Below are 15,838 nucleotides of genomic sequence, written 5' to 3' on the forward strand. Positions count from 1 at the left end.
AGTACTTCTTCGTCCTTGAAGCTTTCCAAATGCTAGGAACATTGATTAAAAGAAACCTCTGAGGTTGTACAATTATATCAATAGCTGGACATAGTTCAACCCTATCCTTTCTATACAAAAGCATCAGAGAAGATAACAGGCGGAGAAGATCAAACCATTTCTGAGGAAGAACAGGGTTTTTACAGATGCATAGAAAGGGAAAGAAAGATGAAACGGGAAGAGCACTGGAGATGGCACAGAGAAATTGTGTGCTGCCTTTTAAGAAAAAAAAATGCATGAATGTTTTTGCACTTGAAGGAATTGAAAAGACATCAGACTGGAAGACGTAGGTAAATACTAAGTACTGTTGTTTCCCTGAAAATAAGACAGGGTTTTATTTTCTTTTGATCCCCGAAATAAGCGTTTGGCCTTATTTTTGGGGAGGTCTTATTATTTTTGAGGTGCAGGAGGCGGCGAGCGTGGTCACCTCACGGCTGCTGCTGTGCTGAAATATTTTCGGAGAGGGCTTATTTTAGCGCATGTGCTCAAAAGCCCAATTGGGCTTATTATCCGGGGAGGTCTTATTTTCAGGGAAACGAGGTAATAACACTGAATTAAATAAGTTATATTTTGTAATATGATTGTACTGCCAAGCATTAACTGACTAGAATGCCTTACTTACTTTGGTACAAGTTAAAAACAGTTTCAAAAATTCATGTCTAGCCCACTCTTGTCCAGATGATTCCTCACAAGGTTGAAGCAAAACAAAATTCTCTACAAAACAGGATCAATAAAAGCAACCATGTAGGAGTAAAGTCCTTCAATCGTGTTTCCAACAACAAAGGGGCTTGTCTATCCAACTCAAAGCCTGCAGAAAAAGCTATTTTGAAAAGTCCTCTTAAAGATGGGCATTGTAGGAGCCCGGCAGATCTCCAAGGGGATATTATTTTCAAAGGACCAATGCAGAAAACAACACCTCAAGGTCATACTGCATAAAAATACAATCTATGTATGTACTAAAAAGGTAAAGGTTCCCCTCACACATATGTGCTAGTCGTTCCCGACTCTAGGGGGCGGTGCTCTTCTCCGTTTCAAAGCCAGAGAGCCAGCGCTGTCCCAAGACGTCTCCGTGGTCATGTGGCCGGCATCATTAAACACCGAAGGCGCACGGAAATCTGTTGCCTTCCCACCAAATATGGTCCCTATTTTTCTACTTGCATTTTTACATGCTTTCGAGCTGCTAGGTTGGCAGAAGTTAGGACAAGTAATGGGAGCTCACTCCGTTACATGGTGCTAGGGATTCGAACTGCCGAATTACTGACCTTTCTGATAGACAAGCTCAGCGTCTTAGCCACTGAGCCACAGTGTCCCTTTTCAGCATATTTACATGGAAGCAAACTCTGCAAAACAGTTTAATGAATTATATGATATCAAGTTGATGGCACCTCTTACCAACCACACAGATGGATTTTTTTCAAGGATCATCCATCCCAAATTTGGTCCTACTGGTTTTCCAATGGTGCACCTATCATCAATTTAATTGTGCAAATTTACCTTGCTGATGGTTGTCTTCTTCACTTTTCTTTTATCTTCCCTGGCATTATATACTTCTCCAGAGAGTAGATGTTCAGATAAGAAGCTCAAACCACGGTAACTTGAGCTTGGTTATCTGTTCCTTGGGTAAGGAATGAAGATTGATCGGTCTGATGATCCATTTGTTTGTTTTCTTGGCTGTCCATGGTATCCCCAGCAGCCTTCTCCAACTACAAAATCCAAAAACATCAATAAGACTTTTATCCTGATATATTGAACACAGCAAGTAAAGCTTTGGATACTCTCCAAAGAACAGGTGACCTCATGAACATTTCCATTCTGCTTTCCCTACAATATGGACATGATTTTGCATTGCTTTTTTCCATGCTGTTGCTTCATTTGTTTTGTTTTGTTTGTTTGTTTACTTTGAAGCATTAACCACAGATGGTCTTAATGGCTCCCAAAATTAACTTGATACCATCGTCTGCATTCCTTAATACCCTTTGTTTATTGCGATTGGAAGGCTTTTATATATATATTTTAGTTTGTCAAACATGTAAAAGATAACAGGTATAAGTAGAAACATACGTACGGGAACAGTAAATGGGTACAAATAAATGGAGAGAGTAGGTGAGGGACAGGAGGTACGCTGGTGCGCTTATGTAAGGTAAGGCTAAGTATGCCCCTTACCTTACAGACCTCTTAGGAATGGGGTGAGGTCAACCGTAGACTGTCTAAGGTTAAAGTTATGGGGGTTTGGGGATGTAACAACAGAGTCAGGTAGAGCATTCCAGGCGTTGATCCCTCTGTTGCTGAAGTCGTATTTTCTGCAATCAAGTTTGGAGCAGTTTACCTTGAGTTTGTATCTATTGTTTGCCCATGAATTATTGCAGTTGAAGCTGAAATAGTCATTGACAGGTAGGACGTTCTTTTCTTTTCCTCTTTTTCTTTTTTTCTACCTCCAGTCTTCATTTTTCTTTTCTGCTTTTCATTTCCATTTTATTTCTCCTTTCATTTTTCTTTCCCACATGGGTAACATCATGGGAACACCCAATATTTAATTCAAATGCATTTCATTGACTTTGATGTTGGCCCTTTTCGACCGAAGAGAAAGTAATTTGTGGAATGTTTTGAAAAATATAGTCGGGAAAAATGTTTTCAAATTAATAGCAAGTGAAAATATCATTGAATAAGTTTATACCCTGCCCATCTCCCTATCCACTCTTGGTGACAACATGACAAGTTGTTTAGAAAGTATGAGATTGTTTGAGCTTTCTTGAAAAAATACATTTAAAAGTTAATGTATCGGCTCAAGGTATCCCTGAAAAAAAGATTTAAGTTATTTAAAATTTAATTTATGAATTCTTTCCTGAAAATAACGGTTTAGAACAGTTTAATGATATTATTTGTCTGTTAAAACACACTGCTTGATATTTTTTTCTATTGGTGCAAAACACTGAAGGAAAAAAAATGTCCTTAAAAAGTCTTTTTAGAATAGAATAGAATTCTTTTATTGGCCAAGTGTGATTGGACACACAAGAAATTTGCTTTTGATGCATATACTCTCGGCTGCCACAATTTGTAACTTTCCCCATACCTTTTCCTTTTGTAAAACACTAAAAAATCAATAAAACTTTGTTTTTAAAAAAATAAAAGAAAAATAAAACATAAATAAATACAATTAGAAAGAGAAGCACCTGTTAGGTGGTTTGCAAATACACATGGGACACATTTTAAATTAAAGCCAATGATTTTATGATTGGTTTTGCACTGTAATAATAAATGAGCAAATATAATAATAGTTTCTGGGGCGTTTTCTGTGAATAAAGGACGTTTTCTGTGAATAAAGGACGCTCACATACATACACCCACCTCCCTCGCCTGGGGAGAGGCGAAACGCCGCTTCAGAAAAGGCGGGAACGGCCCACTCCAAGGGAGGAGGAGCTTCACGCTGAGGGGCGGAGCAGAGGAGCCTCCAAAGCATCCAAAGGGCGTCAACTGCAGGGGCGGAGCTTGCAACTGCAGAGGCGGCGAGGGAGGCGTGGCTTGGAGGCAAAGCTCCGATTACAGATACGGGAACGCGTTATAAGGGAGGCGGGGAGAGGAAGAGGGCGGCGTTTCACGTCACGAGACAGAAGGGCGGAGTTTCGTCCGAGCTCACGTAGGGAGGGAGGGCTGAGTAGTAGGCGGGGCGAAATGTGGGCCATCGAGGAACAAAGCGTGGCTGGATGAGGAAAGGGGCGGGGCCTCGATCCCGGGGATGGTGGGCGGGGCCAGGGGCGGGGCTATTGCTCCCTTGGGAGAAACGGAGTCGGCCAGCTGGGAATCGGAGCGATGGCGGAAGCGGCGGCCGAGAAAGGTGAGCCGGAGCACGAACCCCGAGCTCCGATGCAGCGGGGAGCCGGCTGTCACGGGGCGCCTCCTTAGTGCAGGCCGCCAGGCGCGCTCTGCGTATGCTCAGAGCACCCCCCTTTTTTTTTTGCATTGAGGACTATTCTGATGCTCAGATCGGTCCCAGGTCGCAACCCCGTGAGAATTCTGCACGTGATTTCCTCGGGGTTAGGTGGGCAGGGGCTGGAAGAGGAGGAGGGTTAAAGAGGAGAAGGGGTGGGTGGTGGAAATCTCCCTGGGGCGGATTCCCAAAAGAGGCGACTAGGGGGGCAACTAACTCGCCAAGGCTGGGGTGTTGATTCTACTTAGCATGCCTGTTGAGCGGTGTGGGTGTGATGCACTGCTCATTTTCTCAGTCCGAAAAGCGACCTTTGCAATTAAAATGATAAATATAAAAGGCATTAAATATAAAAGGCATGGGAAGATATCTACATCCTGGACGTAAATTGTTTCAGCTCCTACTCTCAAAACGACGCTATAGGGCACTGCACACCAAAACTAGACACAAGGACAGTTTTTTCCCTGCCATCACTCTGCTAAACAACTAATTCCCACAACACTGTCAAACTATTCACTAAGGCTGCATTACTATTAGTCTTCTCACCGTTCCTAGTATCTATCTCTTTCCTAATACCTATTTCTTTCCACCTATGACTATAACCATCTTGCTTGTATCTTTAAAATTTTTGTATTGTTTTATTTGTTTCCTAGTATAATTTAATTGCTTATTAGTAACCTATGACTATCACTAAGTATTGTATCTTATGATTCTTAATGAATGTATTCTATTTTATTTTTCTTTATGTACACTGAGAGCATCTGCACCAAAGACAAATTCCTTGTGTGTCCAATCACACTTGGCCAATCAAGAATTCTATTCTATTCCATTCCATTCCATCCCATCCCATTCTATTCTTTTCTATTTTCTATTGTATTAATTCCTGTTTTGTTTTGTTCTATTCTATTCTATATTCTGTTCTATTCTAATCTAATCCTATTCTATTCTAATCTTATTCGATTCTATTAAAAATGTTAAATGCAAAAACAAAAAAGCAAGATCAGAAAGAATAAGAGGCCCCTGATGAGAACAATTGGAAGGGAGCAGTGGCATTGCTTTGAGGTTGGAAGTATCCCGCTTTCAGGAAGAGATTTGACTGCCATTTGTCGGAAATGGTGTAGGGTTTCCTGCTTGAGGGGGTGGGGGTGGACTAGATGACCTACAAGGTCCCTTCCAACTCTGTTAATCTAATCTAACCATGTGGAACAGGATGTGGGATTAGGGGATCTTTGGGCTGGATTAAGCCTGGGCTGGGGGTATTTGGGCCTTTGCATCTGGCAAGTCGCCGTGATTAAAATCACAGATTGGGTGTCAGCTGCAAGATTTGGTTTATTTTATTTTGAATTTTTATGGATGGCAAGAATGAAGAATGGCATACACAAAAATACAGGCACCCCTCAATAGATTGCAATGAGGACCAGAATTTCCATAGCTGAACAAAGGGATTGTTAAACCAGTTGCGTCCAATTATTCGATCTTTTCTGCCACAACAATTAACTGACTTTGCCTGTTGATTTGGTTCATCGGAAGCAGGCCGGGAAGGCCATAAACGGAGATCATGTGACCCTGAGATGCTGAAACTGTAATAAGTACATGCCAGTTGCCAAGAGCCCAAATTTTGATTATGTGACTGGGATGCTGTGAATGGTCATAAGTGTACTTTTTTCAGTGCCTTTGCACAGTCACTAAACGAATGGTCGTAAAGGAAGGATTACTTGTAGCTAAAATACAGTAGAACAAATATTTGCAATAAATGCCTTCCAAATTATATTGTAAATGTCAATTTATTCAGCATATATAAAGCGCCTCCTTGTGGTTTTTGCTGCTCACTTAACAAGAAAAATGGGGACGCGGTTGGGTCAGTAGCTAAGACACTGAGCTTGTCGATCAGAAAGGTCGGCAATTCGGCGGTTCGAATCTCTATCACCGCGTAACGGAGCGAGCTCCTGTTACTTGTCCCAGCTTCTGCCAACCTAGCAGTTCGAAAGCATGTAAAAATGCAAGTAGAAAAATAGGAACCACCTTTGGTGGGAAGGTAACAGCGTTCCGTGCGCCTTCAGCGTTTAGTCGTGCCAGCCACATGACCACGGAGACGTCTTCGGACAGCGCTGGCTCTTCGGCTTTGAAACGGAGATGAGCACCGCCCCCTAGAGTCGGGAACGACTAGCCCATGTGTGTGAACCTTTAACATGAAAAAGTGGGCCTCAGTGTATTACATCCCAGTCTTTGGGAAGTAAAACAAATCAGAACCGCAATTAGTGTAAGTTTATGTAAAGTAGTAGTATAATCTCTGGGCATTATATCAGTCGTTGGTGATTGGTGAAATCAAAATCCTGGGGAAATTTTCGTGCTTTTTAAATTTTTAACAGTAACTGCACATAGCTATTTTCTACCATTCTAACACTTGATTTCCCTTTGCAGCTTATTACAGATTCCTTGTGCTTTTCTTCAACTGTCTCTTGACCTTTGGCTCCTACTTCTGTTTTGACATTCCCAGTGTCTTGCAAGAACAGTTTCAAGGGGTGAGTGTCTCCCCCCCCCCACTTTTCTCTCTGACCGTGTTAGAAGTTAGGAGAGCCTGTTTGATTTCAGCAAGTGGATTAGAGGTGCAAAGTTTCCAAGCCTTTTTTCAATCCAAATTTTTCCAGAGCTGCAGAGATTAACAATGAACGTTTCAGCTGTTTCCATATCTGAGTTATCAAAGGTGTATGAAAGAATTCAAGAAACTCTGCACTGCCACATCTTTGATAGCTGATGTAGTAATTTTATTTGTTTTCCATACATAAGACCCAGGGCCTGCTTTTTTACATATTGCTACATACCGGCTTCACACATTGTACCAAGTTATGGTTTTTAAACTATGCTTTATTGATAACTAGCCAATAACCTGGCATTGCCTGGGTACTTATTTATAGGGGGAAAATATCCAGAAATTGTTGGATTGTCCGTCTTATCAGAGGGAGCCCCGTTGTGGAATACTGTGAAGCCATTACCTGGGCAACTCCACTGTGCTGTACAGTAGAAGCCATTTTACAGCAGACCAGTAGAAGGCATTTTAAGACACAACAGGCTGCATCTTAACAGAACACATATCCCGAGGAGTGTTAGGGGTGTCTTACCCCCACTGTATTTGTTTCCAGAGAGTAAGTCATCTGTGTACCAAGTTTGGTTGAAATTGCTTGAGGTGTTCCAGAGTTATACTGAAACACACACACACACAAACACACACACACAGAGCCATTTTATATAGTTAGATTGACCGGGCTGTCAAATCACACCAAGCCATAAATCTTGATCAGAAGAGCGCTAATAGCTGCATAGTGCGTTCCTTCGATACACATGAGCAAAACCTAACAAGCAAAACCACCTTTTGCAAGGAATGGAATTATCTAATTATCTGGAACAAAAATGCAGATGGGCCTCACTATAAATCAGGATGTATTTCATCTTGGCTCCTTTGAAATTTCTGATATTGATAATTTTGTTTTCCTTCTGATTTGTCCTCCAGAATCTAACCTGCCCCAACGGAACTCAACACAATGGCACAAAACATAATGCAACAACTGATTGCGTGGAAGGGCTTGGAATGACTCCTGAACAATACAATCTTCTATATGCCATCTATGCCTGGACGTGAGTCAGTCTCTATCTTTCTCTGTCTCGCTGTCTATCTCTTTCTCTCTGTGTCTCTGCCTCTCTCTCACACACATACACACAAAATACTATTTATCTCCACCTCCTCCTCGTGATTTATTTATTTTTTTGTTCTCTTTAGTAATGCACTGGTGGTGATTGTGGCTGGCTTCCTGATTGACAAACTTGGAAATCGCTGTAAGTTTGGAGGAGTTGAACTATTTGTTTAATTTCTGTGCCCGCCCATCTCAACCCGGGTGACTGTGCCATTGTTTTCTTTGCCACTTGGCCTGCCCTCTCTCTGAGATCATCTGGGGCTTTGGGGGGTGGGGGAGGCTGTTCTGTATGTTCCTTTGTCTTCTCAAATCCAGCTGGCTAAAGAAGAAGACCTTTTCTGCTCTGTTCATACATGATGAAGAGTTGCATTTCCTGGAAGGTTATTGGCATTGATCTGCGCCCGAGAATTTTCACAAGGAGCTTTTAAATGTGAAATAGAAGGATTTGCTTCAGCCACGTCTATCTGGGTACAGTTATGGTTTGGGATGCATTTTGAAAGTGAAGCTTTGTTTCGGATATTTAAAATTAGTTGATCGGATGATCACTTTCACTGATCGGGCTTGATAAATTGTTTGAACATTAACGAGTAGTTACGATCGGCCTCTTCTCTCCCCTTCTCTCCCTCAGGCTCTCCCCACAGAAGCCTCCTCTTCTCTCCTATCCACCTTCTGTCCCTCAGGCTTGCCCCACAGTGGCCTCTCCTATCTTATCCCCTTCTCTCCCTCAGGCTGGCCCCATTGGTCCTCATCCCAACCTGCAGGCCGGATGAGTCATGCCCTGGCCACGCCCAAGTGGCAGTTGAAACAGAGTTCTTTTCAGGTGGGGAGGAGGAGTAGAACATCTAACTCCTTAGCATGAGAGTGTGTTAATAATAATATTAGAAATACTAATGATCTGATGGTCATTTCAAAAAATCCTTTCTTAGCGAGCACCTAGAAGCTAAGAGGAACATACGTGCCAAATTTCAGTAGGCTTTACGGTTCTGGAGATTTCGTGATGAAGCATGAGTGGTATTTCGCTTATACATATTTATTCCACCTCTCCGATTCCAATTTACGTGCCTGTTATAAAAGCCGTATGTTTTGCCTGTTTTCCCTATACCGGTTTTTTCTCCTCCTCTCTATAGTTGGTGTCTTTGTCTTCTCGTTTCTGACTGTCTTGGGATCGTCCATTTTTGCACTGGGCTCTCATCTAAAAGGAACTCCGTACCTCTTGCCTCTGATGCTAACGGGCAGATTGCTTTTTGGTTCTGGAAATGGATCGCTTACAAGTAAGGGACGAGCAGCGTCTTCTCCATAGAACATTTGTCTTATAGGGGAATGGAAGCCAATGAATGTTTGCTACGATCTCCAAAATTATGCCTTTTTTTCAGTGGAAAAGTGACGTGGCTTTGTTTTAATTTATAAATGAAATGTATAGCTTCAAGTATAGACAATTAAAATAGCAGTATGTAAACACTTTGCCACGTTCAGAAATAATATAACAGAGAATGCAATATAAAACCAGTGTCAATTAAGATCTCTAAATGGTTGCTTTCTTGTCCAATTCTGGGAAAATAAATTAAGAAAGAAGATTAGTGGGAGATGAAATAATAATGATAATGATGCCCAAAAAACCCCACTATTCTCATTCAGCGGTAGCACTCAGATAAGAGGCTCTTACAAAGTCTTCAGTCTAAAGCCAAGTGGGCTTCTTGGCAAAGACAGAAGCATAAAGAAGATAATAATAGAAAGTAGAAATTGTGCATTACACGCAGAGAGAAAAGCAGTGGAAGTTACTCATCCACTCTTACCGTATGTACAAAACAAGTTCAGACTGCATGTGAAAAGATAATTCTGATATCAGGCAAAGGTATTACAAGAGGGCATTTTTATACAAAGGGCAGCTTGATTATGGACCCTAGAGAGGTACCATCGTTATGCTCTGGTAGGCAGCTCACCAAGACCTTCTATTCCAGGCAAAATGGGGAATCTGGTTTCAAGTCTGTGGATGTTAATGCTGCATGTGGGGAAAATTGTTGATTCAAAAGGGAAGGGATGAGCATTTTGAAAGATGTTTCAAAATTTATTTATTGGACACCCAACATCAATAAATCCAATGAATTCTAGGCAGCCAGTCCCAGGGGACTTTATTAAAATAGACTAGCATGGATTTTCTTTTTGCTGTGTATTCTTTCTTCATAATATTTAACTTCATCCTTTCTTTCTTCCTTTCTCTTCCTTTCTCTTCTTCCTTCTTTCCCTTTTTTTCTCTTTCTTTCCCTACCTTTTTTCTTTCTCTCTTCTTCCTTTCTCTTTCCCTACCTTTTTCTTTCTTTCTCTTCTTTCTCTTTCCCTACCTCTTCCTTTTTCTCTTTCTTTCATTCATTCATTTTTTAGTTTTGTTTTTTTCTTTTCCTTCCTTTCTTTCCCTACCTCTTAACCTTCTTTCTAACCTTCCTTCCTTCTTCCTTCCTGTCTTTTTTTATGCTTCGAGTGTCCTGCTTGCCTCCTTCAATGGAGGCACGTTTTTTTTATAAAGTTCAGAAAAAAAAACGCCGCCCTCTGCATTGCTCTGTCCTGAGACTTTATATTACAGCCCGCTAAGTGACACTGATCTCTCTTCTGCCTTTTGAGTTGTGCAGAACCGCATTACCGCCTTTTGGTTCAAGGGGAAGGAGCTGGCGCTTGCCTTTGGGCTGACTCTCTCTTTCTCCCGCCTTGGCAGCGTCCTCAACTTCTTTTTCACCCAGCAGTTTGAGAGCCATTTTGGGATCCAATGGACCCTTTGGGGAGGTGAGTTTCTCTTGGAGCATGGTGCATATATTTGATGCTTTGAATACAAAGTGCCTGGGTTCCATTTGTTTCTCCCGGTAACAACCTCTTTTTTGGACGCAGTGCAAGACGGATTCAAATTTCCCGCCATCCTCATAATGCTGTTGTGAAGTTTCCAAGAGTTGCCCTAATTAATTTACGAGCCACGAGACAAAGTTCAAAAAAACCCCCATTCATTTATTAGGACTAACATCTTGGCACAGACTTCTGGGTAGCTGAAACTAAATCCCACTTAATGGCGTCTGAACTTCACCTCTGTGCCCCCTCCCCTCTGGCTGAGGTCATCAATCACATTCTCCAACAGGACGTTACGGCAGGGTTCTGGACATGCGCATTCACATCCCAGTACAGAAATATGAGACTTTGGCCAAAAGTATGCATGGCATTCCCCCCCACCCCTTCCTCAAGTTGATAGTAGTCACGGGAATGCTTTAGACGTTGACAGCTGTTACATACTTTTACATCATTAAGCGCTCCTATTTTATCTCATTTTATGATTATATGTATTATCTTATGATTATATGTATTATCTCATCTTATGATTATATATATGATTAGGTGTATTTCCATCTTTCCCCCCATTTTCCACCCTCCTCTAATAACTTTCCCAACTAATGTTTTTCTTGTTTGTAACCTGGCATAATCATTTCACCTTCCATTATTAATACATACCAGCTAACCTACTATCTTTATGCACCTTAGTTTACCTTTGATTCTTTTTGGCTTGCAATCCTTTCTATACCATACACACATATTACATTTCAATGTTACAGTTAATTTTTTTTTTTTTTTTTTTTTTTTTTTTTTTTTTGTAATAAAATTTTATTGGTTTTTCAAAATTTATAGGGAAAAGGGTAAATGGACAGGTATACAAATTTTGGCAGTTGCAAAGTGTGTGAGGCCCCCCTCCCTCCATACCCATAGCGTACATTTATATATAATGCATTAGTATATAATTGATTATAATCAGCATATTAGTTCTATTATTAAATTCAATCAAATTAAACATTACAATATAAAATCCAAATATAATTCCATTTTCACTTTCGGTCAATTTATAATAATATGATTTTCATATTTATTTCTGTGATCTGAGTCTTCTTGCTATTGCCCCATCTCCCTCCACTGGCAGAGCTCTGGCCCCTCCCGTGTCCTGCGTGTCCGTTGTAGTGTCTGGTGGTTTCTCTAGGAGTGTTTTATTTTTTTCCATAAAGGCCTGCGCCTCTATGGGTGAATTAATTCTGATTCTTGTCTCCTCCCAGAATATCAGCATACCTTCAGGCATCAACCATCTAAACCACACCCCTTTCTGGTATAATTTATTCGCTAATTGCGAATAATTTTTTCTTTTTTCTCTAATCTTCTTAGGGATCTGCTTCAGAATGGTTATCTCCATATCATGATATGTCAATGCTTGCCCCCTTTGTACACCCAGAATTTCATCTCTTGTGGTTTTTCTAAGGAATTTAATGTGAACCTCCCTGGGTAAATTGTGTGTTCTAGCATAAGCTGAGTTCACTCTATAAACCAGATCTATATCCCACCCCATCTGTTGTTTTTCTTTGTGTGTATAGTCAGCCAGAATGTTTGTCATGATGTCCCTTATATTTTCCCCATCTTCTTCTATAACATTTTGAAATCTAAGATAATAGGACATTCTCTCAAATTCTAATTTCATCTGTTGGATGTCAAGATCTTTGTTCCCTTTCTGCACAGCTTCCACCACCCCCCTCACCTCCTCCACCCCCCCTTCCACAAGATTCAGTCTTTGTGAGTTCTTATATATTTGGGCTTGATTTTCTTTAATTTCATCTTTCATTTCCCTTAACTGTTTCTTGATTTCCTCCTGGCCCTGTAGAATTTGTTGAAGCATTTGTTGAAAGTCCATCTCTGTAGTCTTATGTTGCATCAGTTCTGTTATCTTTGACTGTGTGGCTGGACTGGATGTTGCGGATGTTGGAGCAGAAGTGGCAAAGCCAGGTTTTCCAGGAGGGGGTCTTTTAGATGCCATCCTTTATAACGTTAAAAGTTCAGTCCAAATATGAAGTAAGCAATTAGAAAAGAAGGGTAGCCAGGTGAATCCGGGAGCAGAATAACCAGGCAGAAGAGAATCTCTCCAATAAGTCTGGCAATAGATAGAAAATTTCCCCTAGAAGGTTAAAAAAATACCAATCCACAAGAGGTTCCTCTGGGAGACACGGAGACAAAGACCGGAAGCCTGAATTTTAAAGGTGGAGTCAGGTTTCAGAGTTCATAAAGACAACGGAAGTGTGCCATCTTGCCCTGCCAGTTTTGGGCACAGAGGCGTAACAAAGTTTTAAAAAGTTCCAAAAGTCCTCAAATCATTGTAATATGTAAAATTAAATTGAAAAGAAAATCATCTCAGCCTAAGTGAGGCTTCATTCGTTGGCTCTCCCCCCTCCTCCTTCCCCGGGGGCTGAGAGCAAAATTGTTTCTTGCCGCTTGTCCAAGGGGGGGGGGGAAAACCCCCCTCCCTCCAGCCGCACCTCCAAAATGCTCCGAAAGTTGTTTTAAAGTTTTAAAAGCTGAATCAAATCTTCATGCAAAGTAAGGGATGAAGAGAGAGGCAACCTCACCGCACCGCAGCTGCTTCCTTCAATTGTAGCATTCTCCAGTCGGCTTGTAGCGAGGCGCGAGGCGTGGAAACGCGATGCGCCCTCCGAGCTTGCTCCCCGGTGCCTTGGGCGCGCGAGAGAGCCCCCGCCGGCTGCCGCCGCTGCAGGAGACCTCCGCGATGCCGCCCCTCCGGCAGGACCCCTCTGCGGGGTGTCCTGTGCCCCCCAAGGAGTGGGGAAGCCCACCGGGGAGCCGGAGCGGGCAAAGAGCTGCCCGTCGCCGCCGCCGCCGGAACCGGAACTCCATGTTACAGTTAATTAAAGTTCATAATAGCATATGCTTTGCACACATTAGGTGTACCTCTAAAAAAAAAAAAACCCTAGCAATATGGAAAATATTGTTTTCTTTTTTCTTTGAGAATACAATTATTAATGCCATTGATACTGAATGCGGTTTGCTAAAAGGCGGAAATACAGCATGTAAAATAGAGAAAGGAAGGGCGATAAAGAGAGGGAAAGAGAGAGAAAGGAGATAGGAAAGAGGGAAGTGGAAGGGAGAGAGGGAGTAGGAGAGAGGGAAGGTGTGGAAAGAGGAGAGGGAGAGAGCAAGGGGACGTAGAGAAGAGAGAGAGGGTAGAGGGAAGAAAGGAGGTAGGGAGGAGAAGAGAAGGAGAGGAGGAGAGCTGAAGATGAAATAGTCTATAATATGGTGTATGGAAAGCAGAAGAGCAAATATAAATTGAAGAGGCTTAATGGCAAAAGGAATTGAAACATTATTGAATACTCAAAAACTGCTTGCTAAGATGTACTGGTATACTTTGGATTATATTATATGGATCATTAAAAAAGAAAAAAACTTTTGACCAGAAAAAAAAAGTGTCAGGGTTCCGAGTAACGCATCCGCCAAAAGCAGAACTCTGAGGCAGGTAGATTCGTCAAAAGAACATGTTTATTGGAGACATCACATCAGCACAGCTAGTGAAAACCAACTCTAAAGTTTCCCACGGTTTCAGCCTAATTAAAAGAGCAATGGTTTCCCTCCCCAGAGGTCACATTGTCCAATTAAGGTAGTTGACAGCCTGCTTGCTTGCTCCTCTCCTCCTTCAACTCAGTTTGGGATGACCTTGCTTCCCACAAGAAAGCTTTTTGTTTTGACCGCTAGCCAGTCTGTATACTTCTCCCTCCCTTCAGAGTTCGTGGCAACTATGAGGCAGCAAAAGATGGCCTCAGCAAACTTCCCTTCAGAGTTGACACAAAGGTTGCCAAGATCTAAAGAGTTTCACGCCAATCATAAGGTCCACCGTTGATGGAGGTTCTAACCATTGGTTTGTGTTCTGTTCACAGGAGCTTTGTTATGCGTGTTGGGCTTTGTTTCAGCCATCACGGTTAGCGTGCTGGACAAAGTGGGCACCAAGCAGCTCGGCTTGGATGGAGTTCTCCAGCAAGAGTCCAAGAAAGTGGTAAGTAGGGTGGATGTTGAGACGGGCAACTTCCGCTTTCTTTTTATTGTCTTTTGGATGCCAGTCATTCATGGCGATGACAGTCCAGAGAGACGTCAAACATTTAAAGCTGATTGTGCTCGAGAGCCACTGGGCTGGAGAGAGTTGCCTTTAAGAGAGACTAATCCTCAGAGCTGTGGTTGTAGGTAATTAATGCGCCCTTTATTTTTAACTTCCAGAAAGTTCAAGATATCCGGCACTTACCCCTTCGCTACTGGCTTTTGGTGCTAACTATAATGTTCTTCTACAATGGGATCTTCCCATTTGTGGCCGATGCAAGGTAAGCCTTTTCATTTTGCAAAATGGGAGAGAGGCCTGGCTGTTGGCAAGAAGGGAGCGAATCCGGGGGCGGGCAGGGTTTCCCTCCCCCCACGACGAGAATCGGTGAAGCGCAAGAAGGAAAGGAGAACTCCTTACAGGACCCAAATTGATTGAATGGAGTTAAAACAAGGGTCCCTCTGTAAGGGTGATGGGGCAGTTTGGGTTGACAAATAGATGGGAAAGTACCATACTTTTCGGAGTATAAGACACACTCCCCCACCCTCCTAAAAGAAGGTAGAAATGTTGGTGCGTCTCATACACCGAATACAGTCTTTTTCGGCCTCCCGAAACCCCACTCTGCGCATCCTGTTTTTGCAAAAAATGGCCCTGTGTGCCACTTCCGGCATGCATGTCATAGGTTTGCCATCACACAACTAGGAACAGGTTGGGAAATTTCTCTAAAGTTCACAGTAAAAAAACACCATATTACCGCATTTCCCTGAAAATAAGATGGTCCTATTTTTTTCTGACCCCCGAAATAAGCGCTTGGCCTTATTTTCGGGGATATCTTATTTTTGAGGTGCAGGAGGCCATTTAACCTCAGCCCATGGATCAGCTGACCCAGAGAGGGCCGGAAGTTTTGCCTCTGTTTCTGGCGCACTGTTGCCAGCCCTAGCGTTGGTGGGCCTGCCGTTCTTTTTACGTCCGCCACTAAGAGAAGGGGTGTGGTAGCTAGGATTTGCGAGAGCGGCCTCCACGAGGCCATTCGGTGTGGATGGCAGGAGCATATGGGGTGCCTGGGGTATGTTTCCCCCTTTCCTGCCCCCCAGGAAATGGCGGGGAGCAGCTGTGCATGCGGTTAAGTATTTTAGGGGAGGTCTTATTTGGGGGAGGAGGGTTTATTTTAGCGCATGCACTCAAAAGCTTGATTGGGCTTTATTATCCAGGGAGGTCTTATTTTCGGGGAAACAGGGTAGTTGTGCCCTTGCACCTTGGTGGAGGGGCGTATGAGGTTCTCAAGCTGCTTGAAAAATTGTC

At 42.5% G+C, this 15,838-nt stretch overlaps 1 protein-coding gene across 2 annotated transcripts in view; it reads left to right on the forward strand.

Annotated features, from left to right (window-relative positions):
• Window positions 1-3,793: 3,793 nt before the first annotated feature.
• Window positions 3,794-15,838, forward strand: part of LOC309398746 (lysosomal dipeptide transporter MFSD1-like) — a 332,444-nt gene continuing 320,399 nt past the window's right edge. For both annotated transcript variants that reach the window (XR_014176437.1, XM_081965917.1), the window contains exons 1-8: window positions 3,794-3,871; window positions 6,383-6,483; window positions 7,470-7,594; window positions 7,737-7,792; window positions 8,778-8,921; window positions 10,267-10,425; window positions 14,385-14,500; window positions 14,719-14,819. Coding sequence is in view for 1 of the 2 variants with exons in the window: in XM_081965917.1 (XP_081822043.1) it covers window positions 3,847-3,871; window positions 6,383-6,483; window positions 7,470-7,594; window positions 7,737-7,792; window positions 8,778-8,921; window positions 10,267-10,425; window positions 14,385-14,500; window positions 14,719-14,819 (827 nt within the window). In the remaining variant the exon portion in view is untranslated. The remainder of the gene's footprint in view (window positions 3,872-6,382; window positions 6,484-7,469; window positions 7,595-7,736; window positions 7,793-8,777; window positions 8,922-10,266; window positions 10,426-14,384; window positions 14,501-14,718; window positions 14,820-15,838) is intronic.

This window comes from Natrix helvetica, assembly GCF_964273705.1.
Source record: "Natrix helvetica genome assembly, chromosome: 13".
Lineage (NCBI taxonomy): Eukaryota > Metazoa > Chordata > Lepidosauria > Squamata > Natricidae > Natrix > Natrix helvetica.